General features: G+C 38.0%; 1 protein-coding gene and 1 pseudogene across 4 annotated transcripts in view; both read right to left on the reverse strand.

The window, feature by feature from the left end:
• The window catches only part of TENM1 (teneurin transmembrane protein 1), a 784,948-nt gene that overhangs the window by 290,120 nt on the left and 476,342 nt on the right, over positions 1-18,486 (reverse strand). For all 4 annotated transcript variants that reach the window (XM_031945150.1, XM_031945147.1, XM_031945148.1 and 1 more), the window contains one exon: positions 14,512-14,752. In XM_031945150.1, coding sequence (XP_031801010.1) covers positions 14,512-14,752 — 241 coding nt within the window. The remainder of the gene's footprint in view (positions 1-14,511; positions 14,753-18,486) is intronic.
• Positions 695-2,199, reverse strand: LOC105751066 (annotated as a pseudogene).

The raw sequence follows: 18,486 nt of genomic DNA on the forward strand, positions 1-18,486 counted from the left end.
ACCTGTATAACTTATTTTGAATTGCTTCCCTTCTTAATGAGACATGTGGTAGGGAAAGAAAAAGGGAGAAAATTTGGAACTTAAAGTTTTAAAAAATGTTGAAAATTGTTTTTCCATATAAATTTAAAAAAAATTCACTGTCTGTATATTGCCTCAATGATAAAAAAAACAAAACAAAAAAAACAGACACTTCAAGATGGCAGCTGAAGACTTTCACAAGACCTACCTTTCCAGTCTTGTTTCACATTACCTCTTTTTACTCTACATTTCAAAGTAGATTGGCAAAGTAGATTAACGGGGTTGGAGATTGAACTGCAACACAAATATTCTTTCTCTTTTTTTTCTGACTGGTAACTGGCATGTGTGTCTTAAACAACTGATTGGCCTTTGGGTCAGGGTGTTTTTTCTGGGCATGGTCAACTAGCGAGTACAGGGACAGGAAGTAGGAAGAGCCTTAGAGATCAATTTACAGAAGGGGAAAGCAAGGCTTTGAGAAATCAAGTCATTAGCTCAGCACTGGGATTAGTGCCAACATCATTTGTCTAGTGCTCTTTCCACTACATAGCCCTGGCTTCAGAGCACTGTGTTGTATTTAACAAAGCTGATAGAACACCTGTGAAGCAGAGAAAAAAAAAGATATAGGATTCCTTCAGTTCTTCACGAGTCTTAAAACAAAGTTTCTAGAATGCTGCTTCATACTATAAAAAAGAAAAAAAACCTTGCATTATAATCGTTCAAGATCTAAATTCTGCTTTTCATTGTTTTGCAGTAAATTGTGCATTCTATATCTGGTCCTATGTTCCTATAATGGCAATCATTCAATCCTCAGATCCTTCCAAATCCTGATCAGTTTTGCCCCATGCTCTCAATTCATGACCTTTTTTCTTTGATTTGTTCATCACCTTGGTTGAAAATAGATCCAGGTAAATCTTTGGGAATAGTTACTTGTGTTCTAATAACGGGTCCACCACTGTATAAGCCATGGCGCTCTCATAGGAATAATCATATCTAGAACCACCATGCCATTCAGAAGGACTCCATGTATCTACTGCAGAGTACCAAGTCTCATCAACACTAAAACCAACCATCCCATCATAACAGTTACTGGGTCTTCCTCTTCTGGAATAATGCATAAGATTTTTTCCCTCTAAATGATGGTTGTGGAGGAAAAGGTAGATTGAAATCTCTCTGCCACTTTACCACCACATCAAGGAGGAAGTGGCAGGGGTTCTCTGCAAGGGCTCACTTCATCATAATGTCTTCTAGATTGGGGCATAGGACACCCATCAGGAGCTGAAGGCATTCTATGAACGCTGCCTTCTTTGCCTCACAAGGGAAATCCTACAGAGCATCCTTATCTATCATCACATTTCATTGTGAACCCACCACAGTCATATGTTTCATCATGGAAACTGGGATCACAGGGTTGTGCACATCCTTTGACAGGAGACTCATATATAAGATCCAATGTGGTCTTTCTGTACTCCACAACCCTATCAAGCTTTCCACCGCTAATAACAACTCTCTTAGTAGAATGAAGACAGCAGCATTCCCGGAAAAGCTTGCTAGTTGTCTGAGTGTTTTTTCAAAGTTCTTTGATTTTGGCACCTTTGACCCCAATAATTCTTCTTGCCATCTGTGGTGAATCAACAGTCTTCACTTGCAGTCAAAGTTGCTTCCTTTAAAGTGTTGGTAACTTAAGCATTCCCTAGCATCAGATCCCAGTAGGAGCTGGCTGGTTGCAGTAGGGGATGGCAACTAAAGGCCCTTTTCCTACCTGGGAATGATTTTCTTCCAAATTTCCCCATTTGTTTTGATATCTGCACTGATACTCAACACGTGCTCAGGGCAACTGCTGTCTAGGATTGAAACACTGGCAGTAGTAGTCTGTATAAAACGTTTTAATATTTTCGCCTCCTTTCCTAAGCACTGTTCCAGCATTTTTACTCTTAACAAAATGTGCACTTCCACCATCTCATCAGTGTTTCTAGATCTTTTAAGGGCCTGCTTTCCTTCCATATATTTGGCAGAGCACTTAACCAATCCACCCTAGTTTCAGTACTAGAGAAGGTTGCTTCTGGCTGTTCATTCTCCATTTTCTCAGATTAAATGGGTAGACAATCAGTATCTTATACCCTCACAGGGCAGAACTGAAGTGTTCTGGTTGGAATAAACAACCAAAACCCTAGAACTGCAGTGCTGCTGCCTCAGTAGATCTCAGCTAGACAGAATGGGTTGGCCCCCTCTCTTCTTAATAAATACTTAATGACCGCTTCTACAAAAGGAGTTTAGGATAAAATTACTACAAAGGAATAATGCTGTAAACATTCTAAATGGGTGAGAAGTTAAATGAAAATATAAGGTAGAGTTTGGTTAGAATGCAATGATGACATTATTGTAAAATGACATTCAGAGTCTCAGGGAGTCAGGATGGTGAGGGACCTCACAGACCACCAAGACCAACTCCTTCATTTTACACAGGAGGAAATCGAGGCACAAATGGATTCAGTGACTTGTCCGGGGTCATACAACTACTAAGTACTGAGGTGGAATTTGAACTCCAGTCTTTCCAACTTCAAGTGCCATGTCCTGTTATACAAGACTGCTTTTCCAATTAATCAAAGCATTGTTATTTGGGAGCATGCCTGCAACAACTACTGTTGATGAGAATAAAAGATACTTTATGTTACATGGGGAGAGTTAGGGTGGTAGAGTAGAACATGTGCTAGCCTTAGAAAACATAATTTCAAATTTTCCTTTTGGAGTATATGTGACCATGGGCTAATCGATTTAATTTCTTAGAGCTTCATTTTTTTTAATCCCTTCATCCCTTTAACCTGGATCGTTGTAAAAATCCAGAACATTGTGTGTTAACTATTTCAGACTTTAAAGTATTATATAAATGGAAGTTCCTGCTAATGCTTCATACATTTTATACCTATGATCCCATTTTATCCTCAACACAGATCTGGTGCCATGCTATCTCTATAGTTATGAAATAACACAAGTTTTATTTATTTATTTATTTATTTGTGGAAATGGTGCCTTTATTTATTTATTTATTTATTTTTATTTTTTTTTATTTAATAGCCTTTTATTTACAGGATATATGCTTGGGTAACTTTACAGCATTAACAACTGCCAAACCTCTTGTTCCAATTTTTTTACCTCTTACCCCGCCACCCCCTCCCCTAGATGTCAGGATGATCAGTAGATATTAAATATATTAAAATATAAATTAGATACACAATAAGTATACATGACCAAAACGTTATTTTGCTGTACAAAAAGAATCAGACTCTGAAATATTGTACAATTAGCTTGAAAAACACAACTTTTAATATTGAATAGGTGAGTTATGGAAAATAGGTCATGGCCCATTTTACAGATGAAAACACTAAAGCATGAAGGTTAAGTGAATTTCCCAATGTTACCCAGCTAGTTAGTGACAAAGTCTGAACTTGGAACCAAAGATGGCTGCTCTTCCTCTGCCCTTTTAATTAAATTAATTAAATCATGATTTCTTACAATAATGCTCATGTGGCGTCATTTTCCCATTAATGTCTGCTGGGGGAGGAAGATTTATGTCTCTCTGCATTCGTACCCGTTATTCTCCTATTTGACCCCCTATGAAAAATCTGGCAAGGCAGCACTGCAGAGTTTCTATGGAACTGTTCAATGCTGACTGACAAAAATATCTCTTATAAACAACTGTTTCTGTAGTACTCCTTTCTAGACATGCCCTATGGGATAGGGGAAGAAATGACAGCAAAATGAGGTTTTTCCTACCTAATATTTGAGAGAAAGACATCTATATTTTGCAGATTTGGGAAGAACAATTGAATCTGAGATACCATATAAGTAGCTTAGTATGTAGGACGCTGATTTGTTTAGCATACTGTCAAAAGGCAGAAGACTAACAGAGGCAGGTGAAGAATTGATAATTATGACTAATGATCAATATCATCTGAATAGAGAGTCCACCACCTTTGTGCACTAGCCAGCCCCTGAGAAACTCATTTGCATTGGAGCTGGAGCCAAAACATGATCCTCAATAACGAGGGCCCATTAGACAACGTGCTCACTGTTATCTTATTAACAAGTTAATATTAAGCCTCCGGGGTGAAAAATGGCAATGGAAATCTCCCAAATTGCCATCGTCTTTGCAGGTCATTGTTGGGCAGTAAGACTAGAACTTAAATGTGTTTTCATAGCACCTAAAACAAGTCAGAACATAGAGACAAATGAGCACTGCAAGGCTTCGGCTATGCTCTCATCAAATCTGATGACTACTCATCTGTCTGAGCACACTGCTTTTTCCCTAAGGACTTCAGGAGATACTAAAATGTTGCTATCAATTCTATACAATTGGTTTTTTCCCCACAGAGCAAATGACAAAAATGCAGTTCAAGAGTTTATGTGTAAGTAGTGCTCTTCTCTGCATCTGTTTTAATATTCAATTTTAAATGTAAAAAGAAAAAGCAAGATATTGCCAAAAGGAAATAGACACATAAGGAAAATGAAAAAAAAATCTTCACGACTGATGAGGCCCTATGGTAGTAAATAGGAATATTACAAATGTTCCTGTAAGGGTTTCAAAAACATCCATAAAAGGGGAAAATGTATTCTCACTTCTTAAATCCTTCATATCATATAATACCGAGGGCATCTGTTAGCATTAAATAAGAACAATTTAATGCACTTCTTCAAATTCTGTAGAAAATGGACAGTAATCTATACCTATTCAATTGCAGATGCATAAAAGGGCACTTATTTTTCTGTTTTAAATCCATTAAATGCATATCTAACCTTTATTTCCCTCAGCTATACACATGTGGTTCATCTCTCCATGCACACCAACTGAATATCTGTGAGAGAATGGAACTGATGAAAGAGGGAAGTTGTCCTCCCACTGGTAATTCAACTGAGCCAAATCACATGAGGATGGAGCATGAGAATTTAGCTCTTTATTTGGGGCCTACCAAAGCATGAGAACATAATAGATGCTCTCCTCCATTGTCATTATAATCAACAGCCCAAGATTATGTGAGGGGAGAATCAAGGATATTTCTGTGGAAAAGTCTTATTGCTTTTCATAAAGCCCTCTCAACATTGCCAAAATGTCCTCTTCCCTTCTTGATCCATCACCCATAAATTCATCTAAATCTTCTTTCAACCTACCACCAGTCTGGACTATGTTTGAGGTGAAGAGCAGGGGCCTACCGGTCATATAAGTTGGCAACCCGAGGAAGACTCATAGGAGCAGGGATCAGAAGACCTGATGCTTACTAGCTATGTGATGTTAGGTAAGGCACTTTACCTTTTGGAATCTCACTTTTTTCCATTAATAAAATGAGGCTAATGGTATTTGTACTATTTGCTTCTCAGGTTTTGAGATAAATGCTTTGAAAAAGTATTTTTACAAAGGTTACAAAAACGTGTACTAATTTTACTAGTCATAAAGCTCTATTTCAAGTTTCAAGTGGAAGTGAAGGCCTAATAATCTGTCATTCAGTGAAGACTTGTGCTCATCCTCTCCTTCCTTCTGTGATTTTACAAAGTTTCAAAACATCCCTTCTATACCTTCCTCTTTCAAGTTTAAACCCCTATTCATTCGCTTAATAATTTTCATTCTTTCATTTATTTATGCTTTCTTTCATTCATTCAAAGTCCTTTTTCATTCTGAATTCCCTCCAGCACCTTGATACATGTGCCTGTGAATTTGGAAAGGGTTGTGTAGTTAATCGAGAAATTCTTTTTTCCTTCTGTGACTAGCTTCCACTCATGATGCTTTTGTCACTTCTGAAAGGCACTCCCTTCACTGTAGAAAAGAATAACCCTCGGGCCCTCCATTAGTTTTTTTTTTTTCCTATAGAAAGACATCTCTTCTTGGAACTCTGAAGGACACTTTGTGGTTGCCAGTAAAATCCCTTGATTTACCTCACACAAAGAGACAACCAACAACCTTCCTTTCCACTCCTTTAAAATATGCATATAAATTTAAAGAAAAGTCAGGTTTTGGATTCTGTTTTCCAAGGAGATATGTATATTGAAACAGCGATCACAGACACCAACTCATAATGTCACTCATAACGTTATCAAGGTAATAAAATGTTCTTAATTCACGCAAACATCTGTAATTCTTCTTTCTAAAGGGAATACAACCTGGTTTAGCATTCTACCGAAGATAATGAGCACATCGATTCTTTCTAGATATTATAATAGTGGAAATTCTTCTCATCATTCCCATTTTTCTTTAAGACCTTGATCAGGTTGATGCCCAAGGCTGTTAAATCACTCTCCTCTTCAAATCATCTTTTATTTAATGGTATTTTCACCTGTAATAATCTCTCAAGTATGATGCATGTTTCTTTAGGACAAGGGCTATATCACTTAGTGCCCTTTTATACTTATTTCCTCATCCTCTAGGACTATTTCCTTTATATTCCTAGGTTTCACCCAAAGATCTGACTCCCTGCCTCCTGATTTCCTGACATTATGAATGGAGAACAATGCAGTACAGACATACTTCATTTTATTGTGCTTTCCTTTATTATGTTTCACAGATATACATTTTATAAACTGAAAGTTTCTGGCAACCTTGTGTCAATCTTTATAAACTGAAATTTTCTAGCAACCTTGTGGCAAGTCCCCCTGACTTCAGGGCTGGTGCTCTATCCGCTGCGCCACCTAGCTGCCCCTTTCAATCTGAATTCTTTGTAAAAAGTCTCTCAGACTTTTGTATTACATGGATCAGGTCTGGGGTACAGCTATTGGTCCATTGGTACCATTTTTCCAATAGCATGAGCTCACATTGCATCTCTGTGAACCATTCTGGTGTTTCCTGCAATATTTCAAAGTTTTTCACCATTATAACATCTGATATGGTGATCTGTAGTCAGTGATCTCTTATGTTAGTATTGTAACTGTTTGAGGGTGCCACTGACTGTGCCCATATAAAACAACAAACTCCCTCATCTCTTTCCTCCCCCTTACAACTTCCTATTCCCTGATGCTCAACAATGTTCAAATTAGGTCAATTGATAGCAATACAATAGCCTCTCAGTATTCAAGTGGAAGGAAGAGTCAATGGATGTGACCAACTTCATTTGTGTCTTATTTTAAGAAATAACCCTAGCCACCTGGATCTTCAGCAACCACCATCTTGATCAATCAACTGTTGTCAACATGGAGGCAAAAAGATTATGACTTGTTAAACACTCAGATGATTAACATTTTTAGAAAAAAGCATTTTTTAATTAAGGTATGAAACTTTTTATCAACAGCACTATTACTCCTTAAATAAATTATACTATGGTATAAACACAATTTTCATATTCAGTGGGAAACTAAAAACATTGTGTGACTCACTTTACTGTGACATTCACTTCATAGTGATCTGGAACTGAAACTGCAGTATCTCTTGTATATATATGTGTGTGTGTGTGTGTGTGTGTTTATACATAGACACCAGTCTATATCTATCTATATAGTAGAGAGAGAGAGAGAGAGAGAGAGAGAGAGAGTGTCTAGCTATTCCTCCATGAGAAATCCACTTCCTTTTCCCTTTTCTAGTCATCTATGTCTATAACTATATGCCTGTTTTCCTGTCCAATTTTTCAGTGCTAATACATTCATAAGACAGTTTCCTTATGCCCAACATGAGACTCTTTGTTTGACCTACAAATGTCATTCTTTGTAAACTATGGTATTCCATGACTTACAATTATCCAACATAGATGGAAGAATACTAACATAAAAAGTGACTTAATTGTAGAGAGAAGCTTGTGTGATTTTTGAAAGATAATCTAGCCTTTTTTCTTATTCCTGTTTAATTGTGCAGAGATCCAAAGCATCTCATCAACAACATATGTGTACTGAGGAAACATTTCTATGGGTCATGTAATATTGTACACAATAGCTATTCTTCAAAGAGAAGATCTGATAGGGAATACCCCTAGTGAAAGTCTGCCTGCTCCCTTTTCAAACTATCATCAAGGCTGTTTTAAATGTAGGCATTTAGTCTCAGCAAGATTTTGTAAAGATAAAAAAAAAAAAATTGGCCAGGCAGATGGCTTGGTGGCTATTGCTATCATCTCCGTCACCTTTTCCAGTAATAATGTCTTATTTTTTCTAAATCCTCGGTATCCTTTCATCTTTTTGCTATCTTGAGAAATGAGCCCTCAAACCCTGAGTCCTTCTGGCACACACAGTCTCAAGGGGTACTTGGGTGGGTGTTCTTCCCTTCTTTGTTTGCTTTATTTGAAGCTACTTCTCATAGCCCCTGTGATGCTAGAGATGGACAGACAGCTGAGAGAGAAATCACAAAAAATGAAGCAGCAAAATAAATATTTATATTTGTTCAATTTTTCATCTATGTTTCCCCTTCTAGGTGCATACTTCAATGTATTAGGGTCTAACTTTATACTCTAAAATCAGTTTTGAAATTTGTATTAAAAATGGACTATAGTCAAAGACAAATTCCAAATATTTTCTGTTAAATCAACTATTCCTATTTTAAAAGATTTAAGTGGGTCTACAGAATTATTTACTCTAATCAATAAGCTTATTTCCCATATTAAAAAAAGATGAAACAGAGGAGTATCTGATCTAAGTGGGGAGTTTTCCAATATGGTTATTTCTATTCATATTCTGCTTGGTAGTAATTCCTGATTTGAAATTTAACAATAGGACTTCTCATTCTTTGAAGGGACTAAAAGGCTTAGAAATATACTAACATGTGAGATTTCAATTTCTCATTTTTACAAAACTCTCTTCCTGAAAAGATAAACAGATATTCAGCACTTTCTTCCCTCCCATCCATAGACACGATTTAAAGAGATTTGAGCAGGAAGAAATTTGCGATTGCTCATTTGCAATTATCCTAGAATATCTGTTTTCGATGACTAGGTTATATGTTTCCTCATTTTGTAAATAAATTTAGTTTTCATTTCCCTTTGCAGTTAGCAAAAGTCCTTTCCTAATTCTATTCACCTACAGAGCTCCTTCTGATTTAACAGAATATACTTTTTTTTTTTTTAACATTTAGGAAGGACAGTGATTACCTCTTTATTCTTTCTCATTTGCTACAGACATGTATTTTGCTCATTTATTTTATGAACCAGTTGACTATGGTATACTTTTCTGTATCATTTGTTTTTATGGAATTGTAATCTACATTAGCAGAGACATCTCATTTTAAAGAAAGAGAATGTTTCTATTTAATTGTAAGAGCACAATGGAGTAAGGGGCTAATGGAGTTTTCCTATTGAGCATCACAAGCTGGGAATCTAAACTACTGTTCACATCTAACAATTCCAAGGTGCTTTGAGAGCTGCCCCCATTCTTTTTCTTTCTTCTTCTTCTTTTTTTTTTTTTTTTTTTGCTGAGACAATTAGGGTTAAATGACTTGCCTAGGATCACACCACCAGGAAGTGTTAAGTGTCTGAGGCTAGATTTGAACTCTGTTCCTTCTGACTTCAGGGCTGGTGCTCTACCCACTGCACTACCTAGCTGCCCTGAGCTGCCCCCTTTCAATCTGAATTCCTTGGTAAAAAGTCTCTCAGACTTTTTATTACATGGATCAGGTCCGAGGTACAGCTAGCCCAGAATTCTCCCTCTGATAGTAAATGAAGGAATATGTTGGTATTAATTTCCAAAATGACAATAGCTTCGATAGGTTTTGGGGGGTGGTGGTCAAGTATCTTTGTGGAGATCGGTGATCTATGAATATGTTTAGCTGGAACTCTCAGTGCCATTAATAAGAAAGACCAAGCAATGATCAGAGGTTCTACTAGCAGGGCTAGGTAGGATACAGGAAGGAGAGAAAATGGGAGCAGAAAAAGATGAAAAAAAGAAGAGGGAGAAAAACTGAGAAAAGAAAGAAAAGCAGAAAAAGAAAAAAAATGAGAAAAGGGATACCATTTTAATTATATGGCAGGTTTTGAGAATCACGGTGAGCATAACTTCTTCAGGGGTCATCTGGTGGCTCTAGTAACAGAGATTACTTAATCTTAGCCTCTCTCTCCTATTTGTTCAGCACTGGTCTGTACCTAACAGGATCACATTTAATGAATGTAAACATTAAGGCTTTCAGACTTGAGTTCAAAACATCGCCTTCACAAGTTAAAGATGGGGGAAGCAGGGCTAGATAGTTGCTCATCTGGGAATGGATCTGGAGGTTTGAAGCAGACTCCAAGTTCCCTAGGAGCTAATGGTATGATCTGGTACCTAAGAAAATGAATGCAACCTTATGGTGCACTAAAAGAGGCAGAGTATCCAGTATTAGGAAGGTGACCATTTTACCGTATGGTACCATGGCCAAAACGCAGGTGGCGATTTGTGGTCAATTCTGGGACTTAGGAAAGACATTCAGAAATCAGTTTAATCATTTAGTAAGCAATGAGCAGTAAGTGCCAGACATTGTTCCAAGCGCTGGGAGTACCAAGGGAAAACAGAAATTGTCAGTACCCTCAAGGAGTTCACATTCTTATGGGGGAAGAAAACGTGTACATAAATTAATACATATGGAATAGGAGTTGTAAGAGCACCCTGCAGGAGAAAGCTCTAGATACTGGAGAAGCTAGGAAATTGCATCCTGTCAAAGCTAGCACTTGAGTGAGGTCCTGAAGGAAACTGAGGATTACAAGAGGCTAAAGGGAGGAGATAGAATTCTAGGCATATGGAGCCAGCTGAGATTATGGTAAAGATTTAGGAGCTGCAGGGTTGCTTGTACAGAGCTACAAGCAGGGCAGCATGGCTTGACCAGAGCTGACACGAAGGGGAGTTTTGTAGCAGAAAACTGGAAAGCAAGGAGAAGACATGACAGGAAGGCCTTTTTAATGCCAAACATGAGATTCTGTTCTATCTGATGGCTAACGGGGAGCCAGTGGAGTTTACTCCACAAAGTTGTGGCCGTCTCTCCATGCCTAAAATGCCCTACTGCCTCATCCCTCCCCCTTGCCCTGTTTTTTTTCCCAATATCCAACTCACTTCTGATCTCCTGAAAGAAACTTCACTTGCTTCCTCCATTTGCCTTTGGAGATCACCCTATATCTATTCTCTCTGGAATACTAGGGTGTAACTAGTTTCTTACATGCACTCTCCACATCTGAATGTGAGTTTCCTGTCAATAGGGACTATTTCTGCTTTTTCTTTGCATCCCCTGAACTTTACACAGGATTGGCTACATGTTAAGTGATTAATACAGGAGTAGTCAGCAACAGAATCAGATCTGCTCTTTTTAGCAACTGGATTTAGGAGATTCTAAAGGCAGGGTCAGGGGGATCTGCAACAGTCCAAGCGACAAGGATTGTTCCCTTCTTTCCACTCATACCAACAGCCAACGCCCTAATTCAGGCCTTTAACATCTCTTACCAGAACTATTACAGTGCTCTTCTGACTGATCTCCTTGCCTCAAGTCTCTCTCTATTCTAACCCATCCTCCATAAAATTGCTTTGTATCTCTTATCTCTTATCTCTTCCCCCCCCAACTCCTCCCCACCCCATTCAATCTATTGGCCAAACTGGTTGATTTCAGCTCCAAGCCATCTCTTGAATATACCCCCTTCTCTCCTTGACACTGCCACCTTCATCCCTCACATCTGGATTACTACACTAGTCTGTTTGTGGGTGGGACTGCTCAAGTTCCTTCCTTAGGTGCCATCAGGCAGTGGCTAACTCACATTTTCACTTTATGTCAGGGAAATAAGGAAGACACCACCCACAAGATTAAGGAAGAGATGTCCACTTACCCCAGAAAACATGTGATAAGAAGCCAATTCCAATTATTTGTTACATAATTTGTGAATTTTATCTTTTATTTTACATTTAACGTTCATTCTTTAAGACAGGGGGGATCTTAAGTAGAGGTTTGTGAAGCTGATTTTTTAAAATAAAAAATCGGGGCAGCTAGTTGGTTACAATGGATAGAGAACCAGCCCTGAAGTCATGAGGACCCCAGTTCAAATCTGGTCAGACACTTAACATTTTCTGGCTATGTGACCCGGGGCAAGTCACTTAATCCTAATTGCCTCAGCAAAAAACAAACAAATAAAAATATTTCACCATGAATATTTTGATTTTCACATTTTACTATAAGTAGTTTCCTTTGTTATCCCAAGTATTTATAGTACGAACTTCAAAACATGATTCTGAGAAGAGTTCTATAGACCTCATCAACTGCCTGCCATGGAGTCCAGGGAGCTTTAAAGGAATATTTGGAAAATCCTAACTGCTCAACCTCTGCTAGGCCGTTCCAGCCTGGTTTTTTCCCCAGCTCATCTTCCGTGATGCTGAAAATGTAAAAATGGTGCTGTCTGCGCAGACTCACAGAAAACTTATGTTCAGTCTACCTCATGAAACTGAGACCAATTAATACATTTCCTGCCTAGATACAGAAGGTCAGTGGCTGCAATTTGTGCAAATATGCTTAGATGTACATTTCAAGTAAGAAAAATCTTCCCTGCTTCGGCCCTTCGCTTTCTTTCTCCAGATTCAGACTTAACTGCTAGGTCAGTGGAATAGGGTACGGTAACCAAAAAAGAATATGAAACTGGAATAGACAGGAATCAGAAGATTGAACCTCAAATACCAGTTCTACCACTTAATTGGGTATGTGACTGTGAGGGCAGACTATTTCTCCATTTTTGAGCCTCAGTTTTGTCATCTATCAAATGGGAACAGAAGCCTGAATAGCATACTACTCAAAGATGTTGTAAATGCCAAATCAGAAAATGTATGTAAAGACTGGAGGTACTCTCCAAATCTACAAGTCATCAATCCTTCCCTTCCCATGACTAAAAGGTGAATTGCTGGGAGGAATATTACTATCGTCCATGAAAGTCCTTTGAGGCAGCAAGTTCATCTCCCTCTGTCTTTTCCCCACAGTTCCAAGAAAAATACATTAAGTAGAGGGATAACTATAATAGTCCTCTGGCAAGCCTGTCCCAGAGTGTGACTGTTCTGTTTGCTTAGTCCTATCATTTTTACAGGTTCTTAGGCTAAAAGTTTTTGAGGCACTTAGCTTTACCCTAGTTACTCTATCCTGCTTCCAATACTTTCTATCTCTTGCTCCTAACTGTAATTAGATATTTAGTACTGATTCTGGAAAGAGCCTATCAGATGGTTGTATTGTTCTAATCACCCGATCTAGTGATTTCCCATACCAAATAAGAGTCCTTTGTTGGTCACCACTCCTTTATGTGCCTTGGCTTCCTTATTAAAATGTAAATTCCATGAGGGCAGGATGGTTTTGCCTTTTCTATATGTATCCCCAGTGCTGAGTTTTATAAATGTTTTTCATTCCTTTATCCACATCAGAAAATCTTTTCTTAGAATTTCCCAATTGGCCAAGAGTTAGATAATGTAACCTTCAGTATGCCAGAGCCAAGGAAATTACCATTTTTGCTTCAAAAACAGCTTTTTGCATTCACAGAAATCCCAATATTTCTCTTCTGGTTGGCTCATTACTGAACCTAATTGGTTTCTGAACAGAAAGTGCCTAAATTCTTAGCAAAGTTGATCAGAGTTGACATAGGATATACAGAATTCCAATAGTAGCACATCTATTGTGTTTTTTTTGGGGGGGGGTGGGAGTATAATGAGATAATGTAGCACAGAGGGAATAAGTGAAAGATCTGGAGTCTAAAGAGACCTGAGTTTGAATCCTACCTCTAACACTTACTGTAAACATTGGGCAAGTCCTGTCCTCTATAAAATGGGGATAACACCAGGAATGCTATTATTCAATTTCTCATGGAGGAGTGTTTAAGGATCATATGAGATCAAGTACATATCGAATTTTACCAATATTAAACCAATTCATTGACGTCAGTTATTATTCCCAGGAGGCAGTGAACATCTGGATTTTTCTTTGGTAAATGTGTTTACAAATGCTTTACTCAAAGATAGTAAAAGACAAATGTAATTGTTATTCCTCTGTGCTAATTTACACCAAAAAATGATAAGTGTGCTTTGGATTTTAACCCTGGTTGTTTGCATCGTGGCACCAAATCACTGGTTGATACTCGGAAGTAACATACCTTGATCACAGAATCAGGTTTTATGAAGTGCTCAGCTCTTTTGAACATGAAATCTAAAAAGCTACCCAAAGAAAGTAGCTTCAATCCTTCCATCACCAAGACTTCAAATATGTCTCCAAGGGAAGAGTAGAATTCAGGTAAATTATGAGTGTATTTTGCTTTATTCTTTAGGTGTGTTGAAGCATTTTATGAATATTGCAGCCAATTTAAAATGCAGCAAGGATTTGCTCTATCAAACAATTCTGATGGAAATATTTTTCTAATTCTCCCTGTAAGTTCTGATTTGCTTAAGGTGAGGCAACAGCACATGACTTTAAGGATGGCTTGGATAGCTAATTACTTCCTCTCTCACTCTTATTTCCTATTTTTTGTTTTTCCTTTTTTTTTTTAAATACCCAAATTATTTTCCTATTCAAAAGCATTATCTCTAGTGGGAAGTGAACCTTGATGGAACCCATTGCTTCTGTACCTTGTCTCCAGTGGGATGTTACTATTCAAGACCCAGCTGTTATGCAGATGCACAGAATCCTGGGTACTGGTCGGGGGAGTCGGTGCCGCTGGACTGGGTTGGCTTCGAGTAGTCAATGACCTCCTCTGGAGAGAGTCCGCCGTGGGAGGCGGCTTCCTGGCACATGTGCACGCATGAGGAGGTGGCGGCGGTGGCGGGAGGGGTCTGAAGGTGAACTGGTTGTGTGGGCTGTTTGGCATATCTGCAGAGGAGAAAAGTAAACAAAAAAGAAAAAAAATAATTCTTCCACTGCACATGAGCTTTACTGGAGTTTTAGAACAACACAATCTGTCATGGGAGTAGGTTTTTAAGTTCTGTCTATCTGTAAAAAATGTGCCCTTAACTCACAAGAAAGCACATGTCCTGTGCTTATGAAATGTAATATAAAACATTCACAGTTGCATTAACTTGTAAATTCTTCAAAGCTATAGTAGTTAAAAAGTCAATGAGGCAGCCTCACACAATTTGTCATCATTTCTGCTACTGAACAAATAAATCATCAACAAGACATTAAGTTACAGAATAGAAGCAAAAATCTAACTTTGGAGGACATCGATGAGGAAACCAAGAGAGAACAAGAGAAGGAAATCACTGGGGCTTCAAATGAAAGCCAAGAGGTTACCTTCTGCCTTATACCTTAGAGAAGAGAGGCTGATCTCGGTCAGGACCCCAAAGATAACCTCAAATCCAGTTTTGTGCCTGTTCCTCGCCCCTACCCCTCTGATATTATGGGCCCAAAGTGAAGAAGTAGTCATAGAACTAGCAGGTCCTCTGCTCATTTCTACCAACATAAAAGCCATACTCCGTTTCCCACTGCCAGTTTCAGGCCATGGTAGGCACTGGGAAGTAGTTTTTTCTGTCAGTAGATGGAGGATACCTTTGTGGTTAGCCATCTCCTGATTTATGCTGAAGGCTTGCTTTGGGATATTCAAATATCACTGTTTTTCCTGGGAGGGAGGAAACTGGACTTTCATCCATGAGAAATACTCCATTAAATTTCTTCAAAAAGAAATCACCATTCAGCTGATAAACCATAAGACAACCCCAAAAGATAAGAAATGATTCCATATAATTGTGGTACTTTCTGTATAAACTTTGTAGCAAGGTCAAAAAACCTACTTGACTCTTTGCAGATCCTCTAAATGACCCTAAGAATAAACAAGTAGTACCTTGTCAGAGGCTCTCTGTGCCTAGAAAAGTACTCAGGCCCATCTGTCAGTGGTCGATCAGAAAAAAAAAAAAAAAGACTTGATTTTCAATTTCTTTTTTTCAATTCAATTCAATCAAACTGGAGTTTGAACTTAGATGTAGGAATCAGCCAGAATATACCAGCTCTCCAGAGCCAAATGTTGCATTTTCATTGTGTGCATTTACACCTTAGAAATTGGCAAATGTTACAAATCAGGCTTTGATTTATTGTTTTGTTGATTGTTGAGACTTCAAGTGATGGAGAAAATGTTAATAATGAAAAGTGAACTTCACAGTGTTTTGTGCGTACATTGTTTTTTTTTTTTTTTTTTTTTTTTTTTTTTTTTTTTAAATTTGGTTGTTGAACATTTACTAGAACAATAGAACTGACTAATCCTTGGCTCCCAATACAGCTATCATATGGGAGAGTGACTGTAACTGGCTCATTAGGGCAGGTGCTTGGGGCTCTTCTAAGTTGTTCTTCACTTTAAACAAACCCCAAATCTGGAATGAACACAAAAATTAAAATAGTAAAAAAGCAGAGAAGGATGAGCAGTTACTTTACAAAGAACTCCTTTTAAAGAGCAAGCTATATATGTTTTGGAAAGACAATTTGGCTGACTCATTTGCACCTCAAGTAAAGTACATCTATAGTGGGGCTGAGATATAGCAATTCATTAACATCTTTTTGGGGTCCATCATATTCATTAATACCACATATTCACGAATCTTGTTGGTTGTTATGGGAAAAAATGAAGTCAAATACTTCACGTGGTACCTGAAGCCAAATACTTAACGTGGTACCTAAAGGTACCACCTGAGCTAACTGGCCATGGACCATGTTTCTGTACAGAAAGCTAAACATGGGGGTGAACTGATTGTTCATGCCTGTCTGTATGTCATGGTACTCTCTTTAAATAGAGTATTCTCTGTCCTTTTTTTATCATCCAAATTTTAGGTTTTTCTGGGACACTGATGCATTGTTGGTGGAATTGTGAATGGATCCAACCATTCTGGAGAGCAATTTGGAACTATGCTCAAAAAGTTATCAAACTGTGCATATCCTTTGATCCAGCAATGTTACTACGGGGCTTATATCCCAAAGAGATATTAAAGAAAGGAAAGGGACCTGCATGTGCAAAAATGTCTGTGGCAGCCCTTTTTGTAGTGGCTAGAAACTGGAAATTGAATGGATGCCTATCAATTGGAGAATGGTTAAGTAAATTATGGTATATGAATGTTATGAAATATCATAGTTCTGTAGAAATGACCAGCAGGATGAATACAGAGAAGCTTGGAGAGACTTAGATGAACTGATGCTGAGTGAAATGAGCAGAACCAGATCATTATACACTTTAACAACAATAATATATGAGGATCAATTCTGATGGAAGTGGCTATCTTTGGCAATGAGAAGATCCAATTCAGTTCCAAATGATCAGTGATGAATAGAACCAACTACACCCAGCAAAAGAATTCTGGGAAATGAGTGTGGACCACAACATACCATTTCCACTCTCTGTTATTGTTTGCTCACATTTTTGTTTTTCTTCCCAGGTTATTTTTACCTTCTTTCCAAATCCGATTTTTCTTGTGCAACAAGAAAACTGTATAAATATGTACACATATATTGTATTTAACATATACTGTAACTTATTGAACATGTATGGGATGACTTGCCATCTAGGGGAGGGGGTGGGGAGAAGGAGGGGAAAAGTTGGAACAGAAGTGTTTGCAAGGGTTAATGTTGAAAAATTACCCATGCATAGGTTCTGTCAATAAAAAGCTATAATAAAAAAAATAAAAAAAACAACAACAAATTTTAGGTTTTTACAAAGTTCATGTAAAATCACAACAGGGAGGATGAATAAGTATTGGGGCTAAAAATTTAACCCAGATAAACTCCTTCCAAGTCCAAGGAACCACACAGAAGGAGCATGATGCAGTGTAAACAGCACTGGCTGCAGAATCAAGACACCTAGTTTTGAGTTCTGCTCTCATGGTTTATTACCCATATGACCTTGGGGCAAGTCCCTTCTCCTCCCCAAGTCTCAGTTTTCCTTTCTGTAAAATGAAGGGGTTAGACTAAATGACTTCCAAGATCCCTTCTAGCTCTGATATACTGAGCTTAGATATAGGCTAAGCACACCTACATGGTCAAACAGCTGACTGTAAGGTGGAACAGATTTAGAATTCTGCTGTTTTTTTTTTTTTTTAAGTCTTAATATACCATAATGTGACAATATGCAGCCTTGAAAGCTTTCATCCAAACGTCTCTCATGCATATACTGTTATGCATACATAAGACTATGACAGCTATAGCAAGAGATGCGACACTGCTCAATGATCATTTAAGTATCAACAAGGAAAGCGTAAAATCGGGAGACAAGCTCTACCAAGGTGTTTGGTGACATAATGGAAGATGTCCTGCAGAGAATTCAAACAAAAGAGTTCCCTATCACTTGCACGATGCTCTAAGTACCATTTTCCAGTGGCAATATACTAATTGCATGACCTCTGAGAACAGTAGAAATCTGTTTTGGTAAAATCTACAGCAATGCAAAGGAGAGCTGTCTAAACATCCACACCAGAAAAACAAAGTGGATCAAATAGATATTATCCAGAATAGAACTTGCAAATGGCTGGGCATATTAGTGTGTATTCATCTATGGACATATAAGTACCTATACACACAGATATGTGAATATGCTCACACCTATAGGAGGCAGCGTAATGTATAGAGAGTCT

The sequence above is a fragment of the Sarcophilus harrisii genome, chromosome X (assembly GCF_902635505.1).
Source record: "Sarcophilus harrisii chromosome X, mSarHar1.11, whole genome shotgun sequence".
Taxonomy (NCBI): Eukaryota; Metazoa; Chordata; class Mammalia; order Dasyuromorphia; family Dasyuridae; genus Sarcophilus; species Sarcophilus harrisii.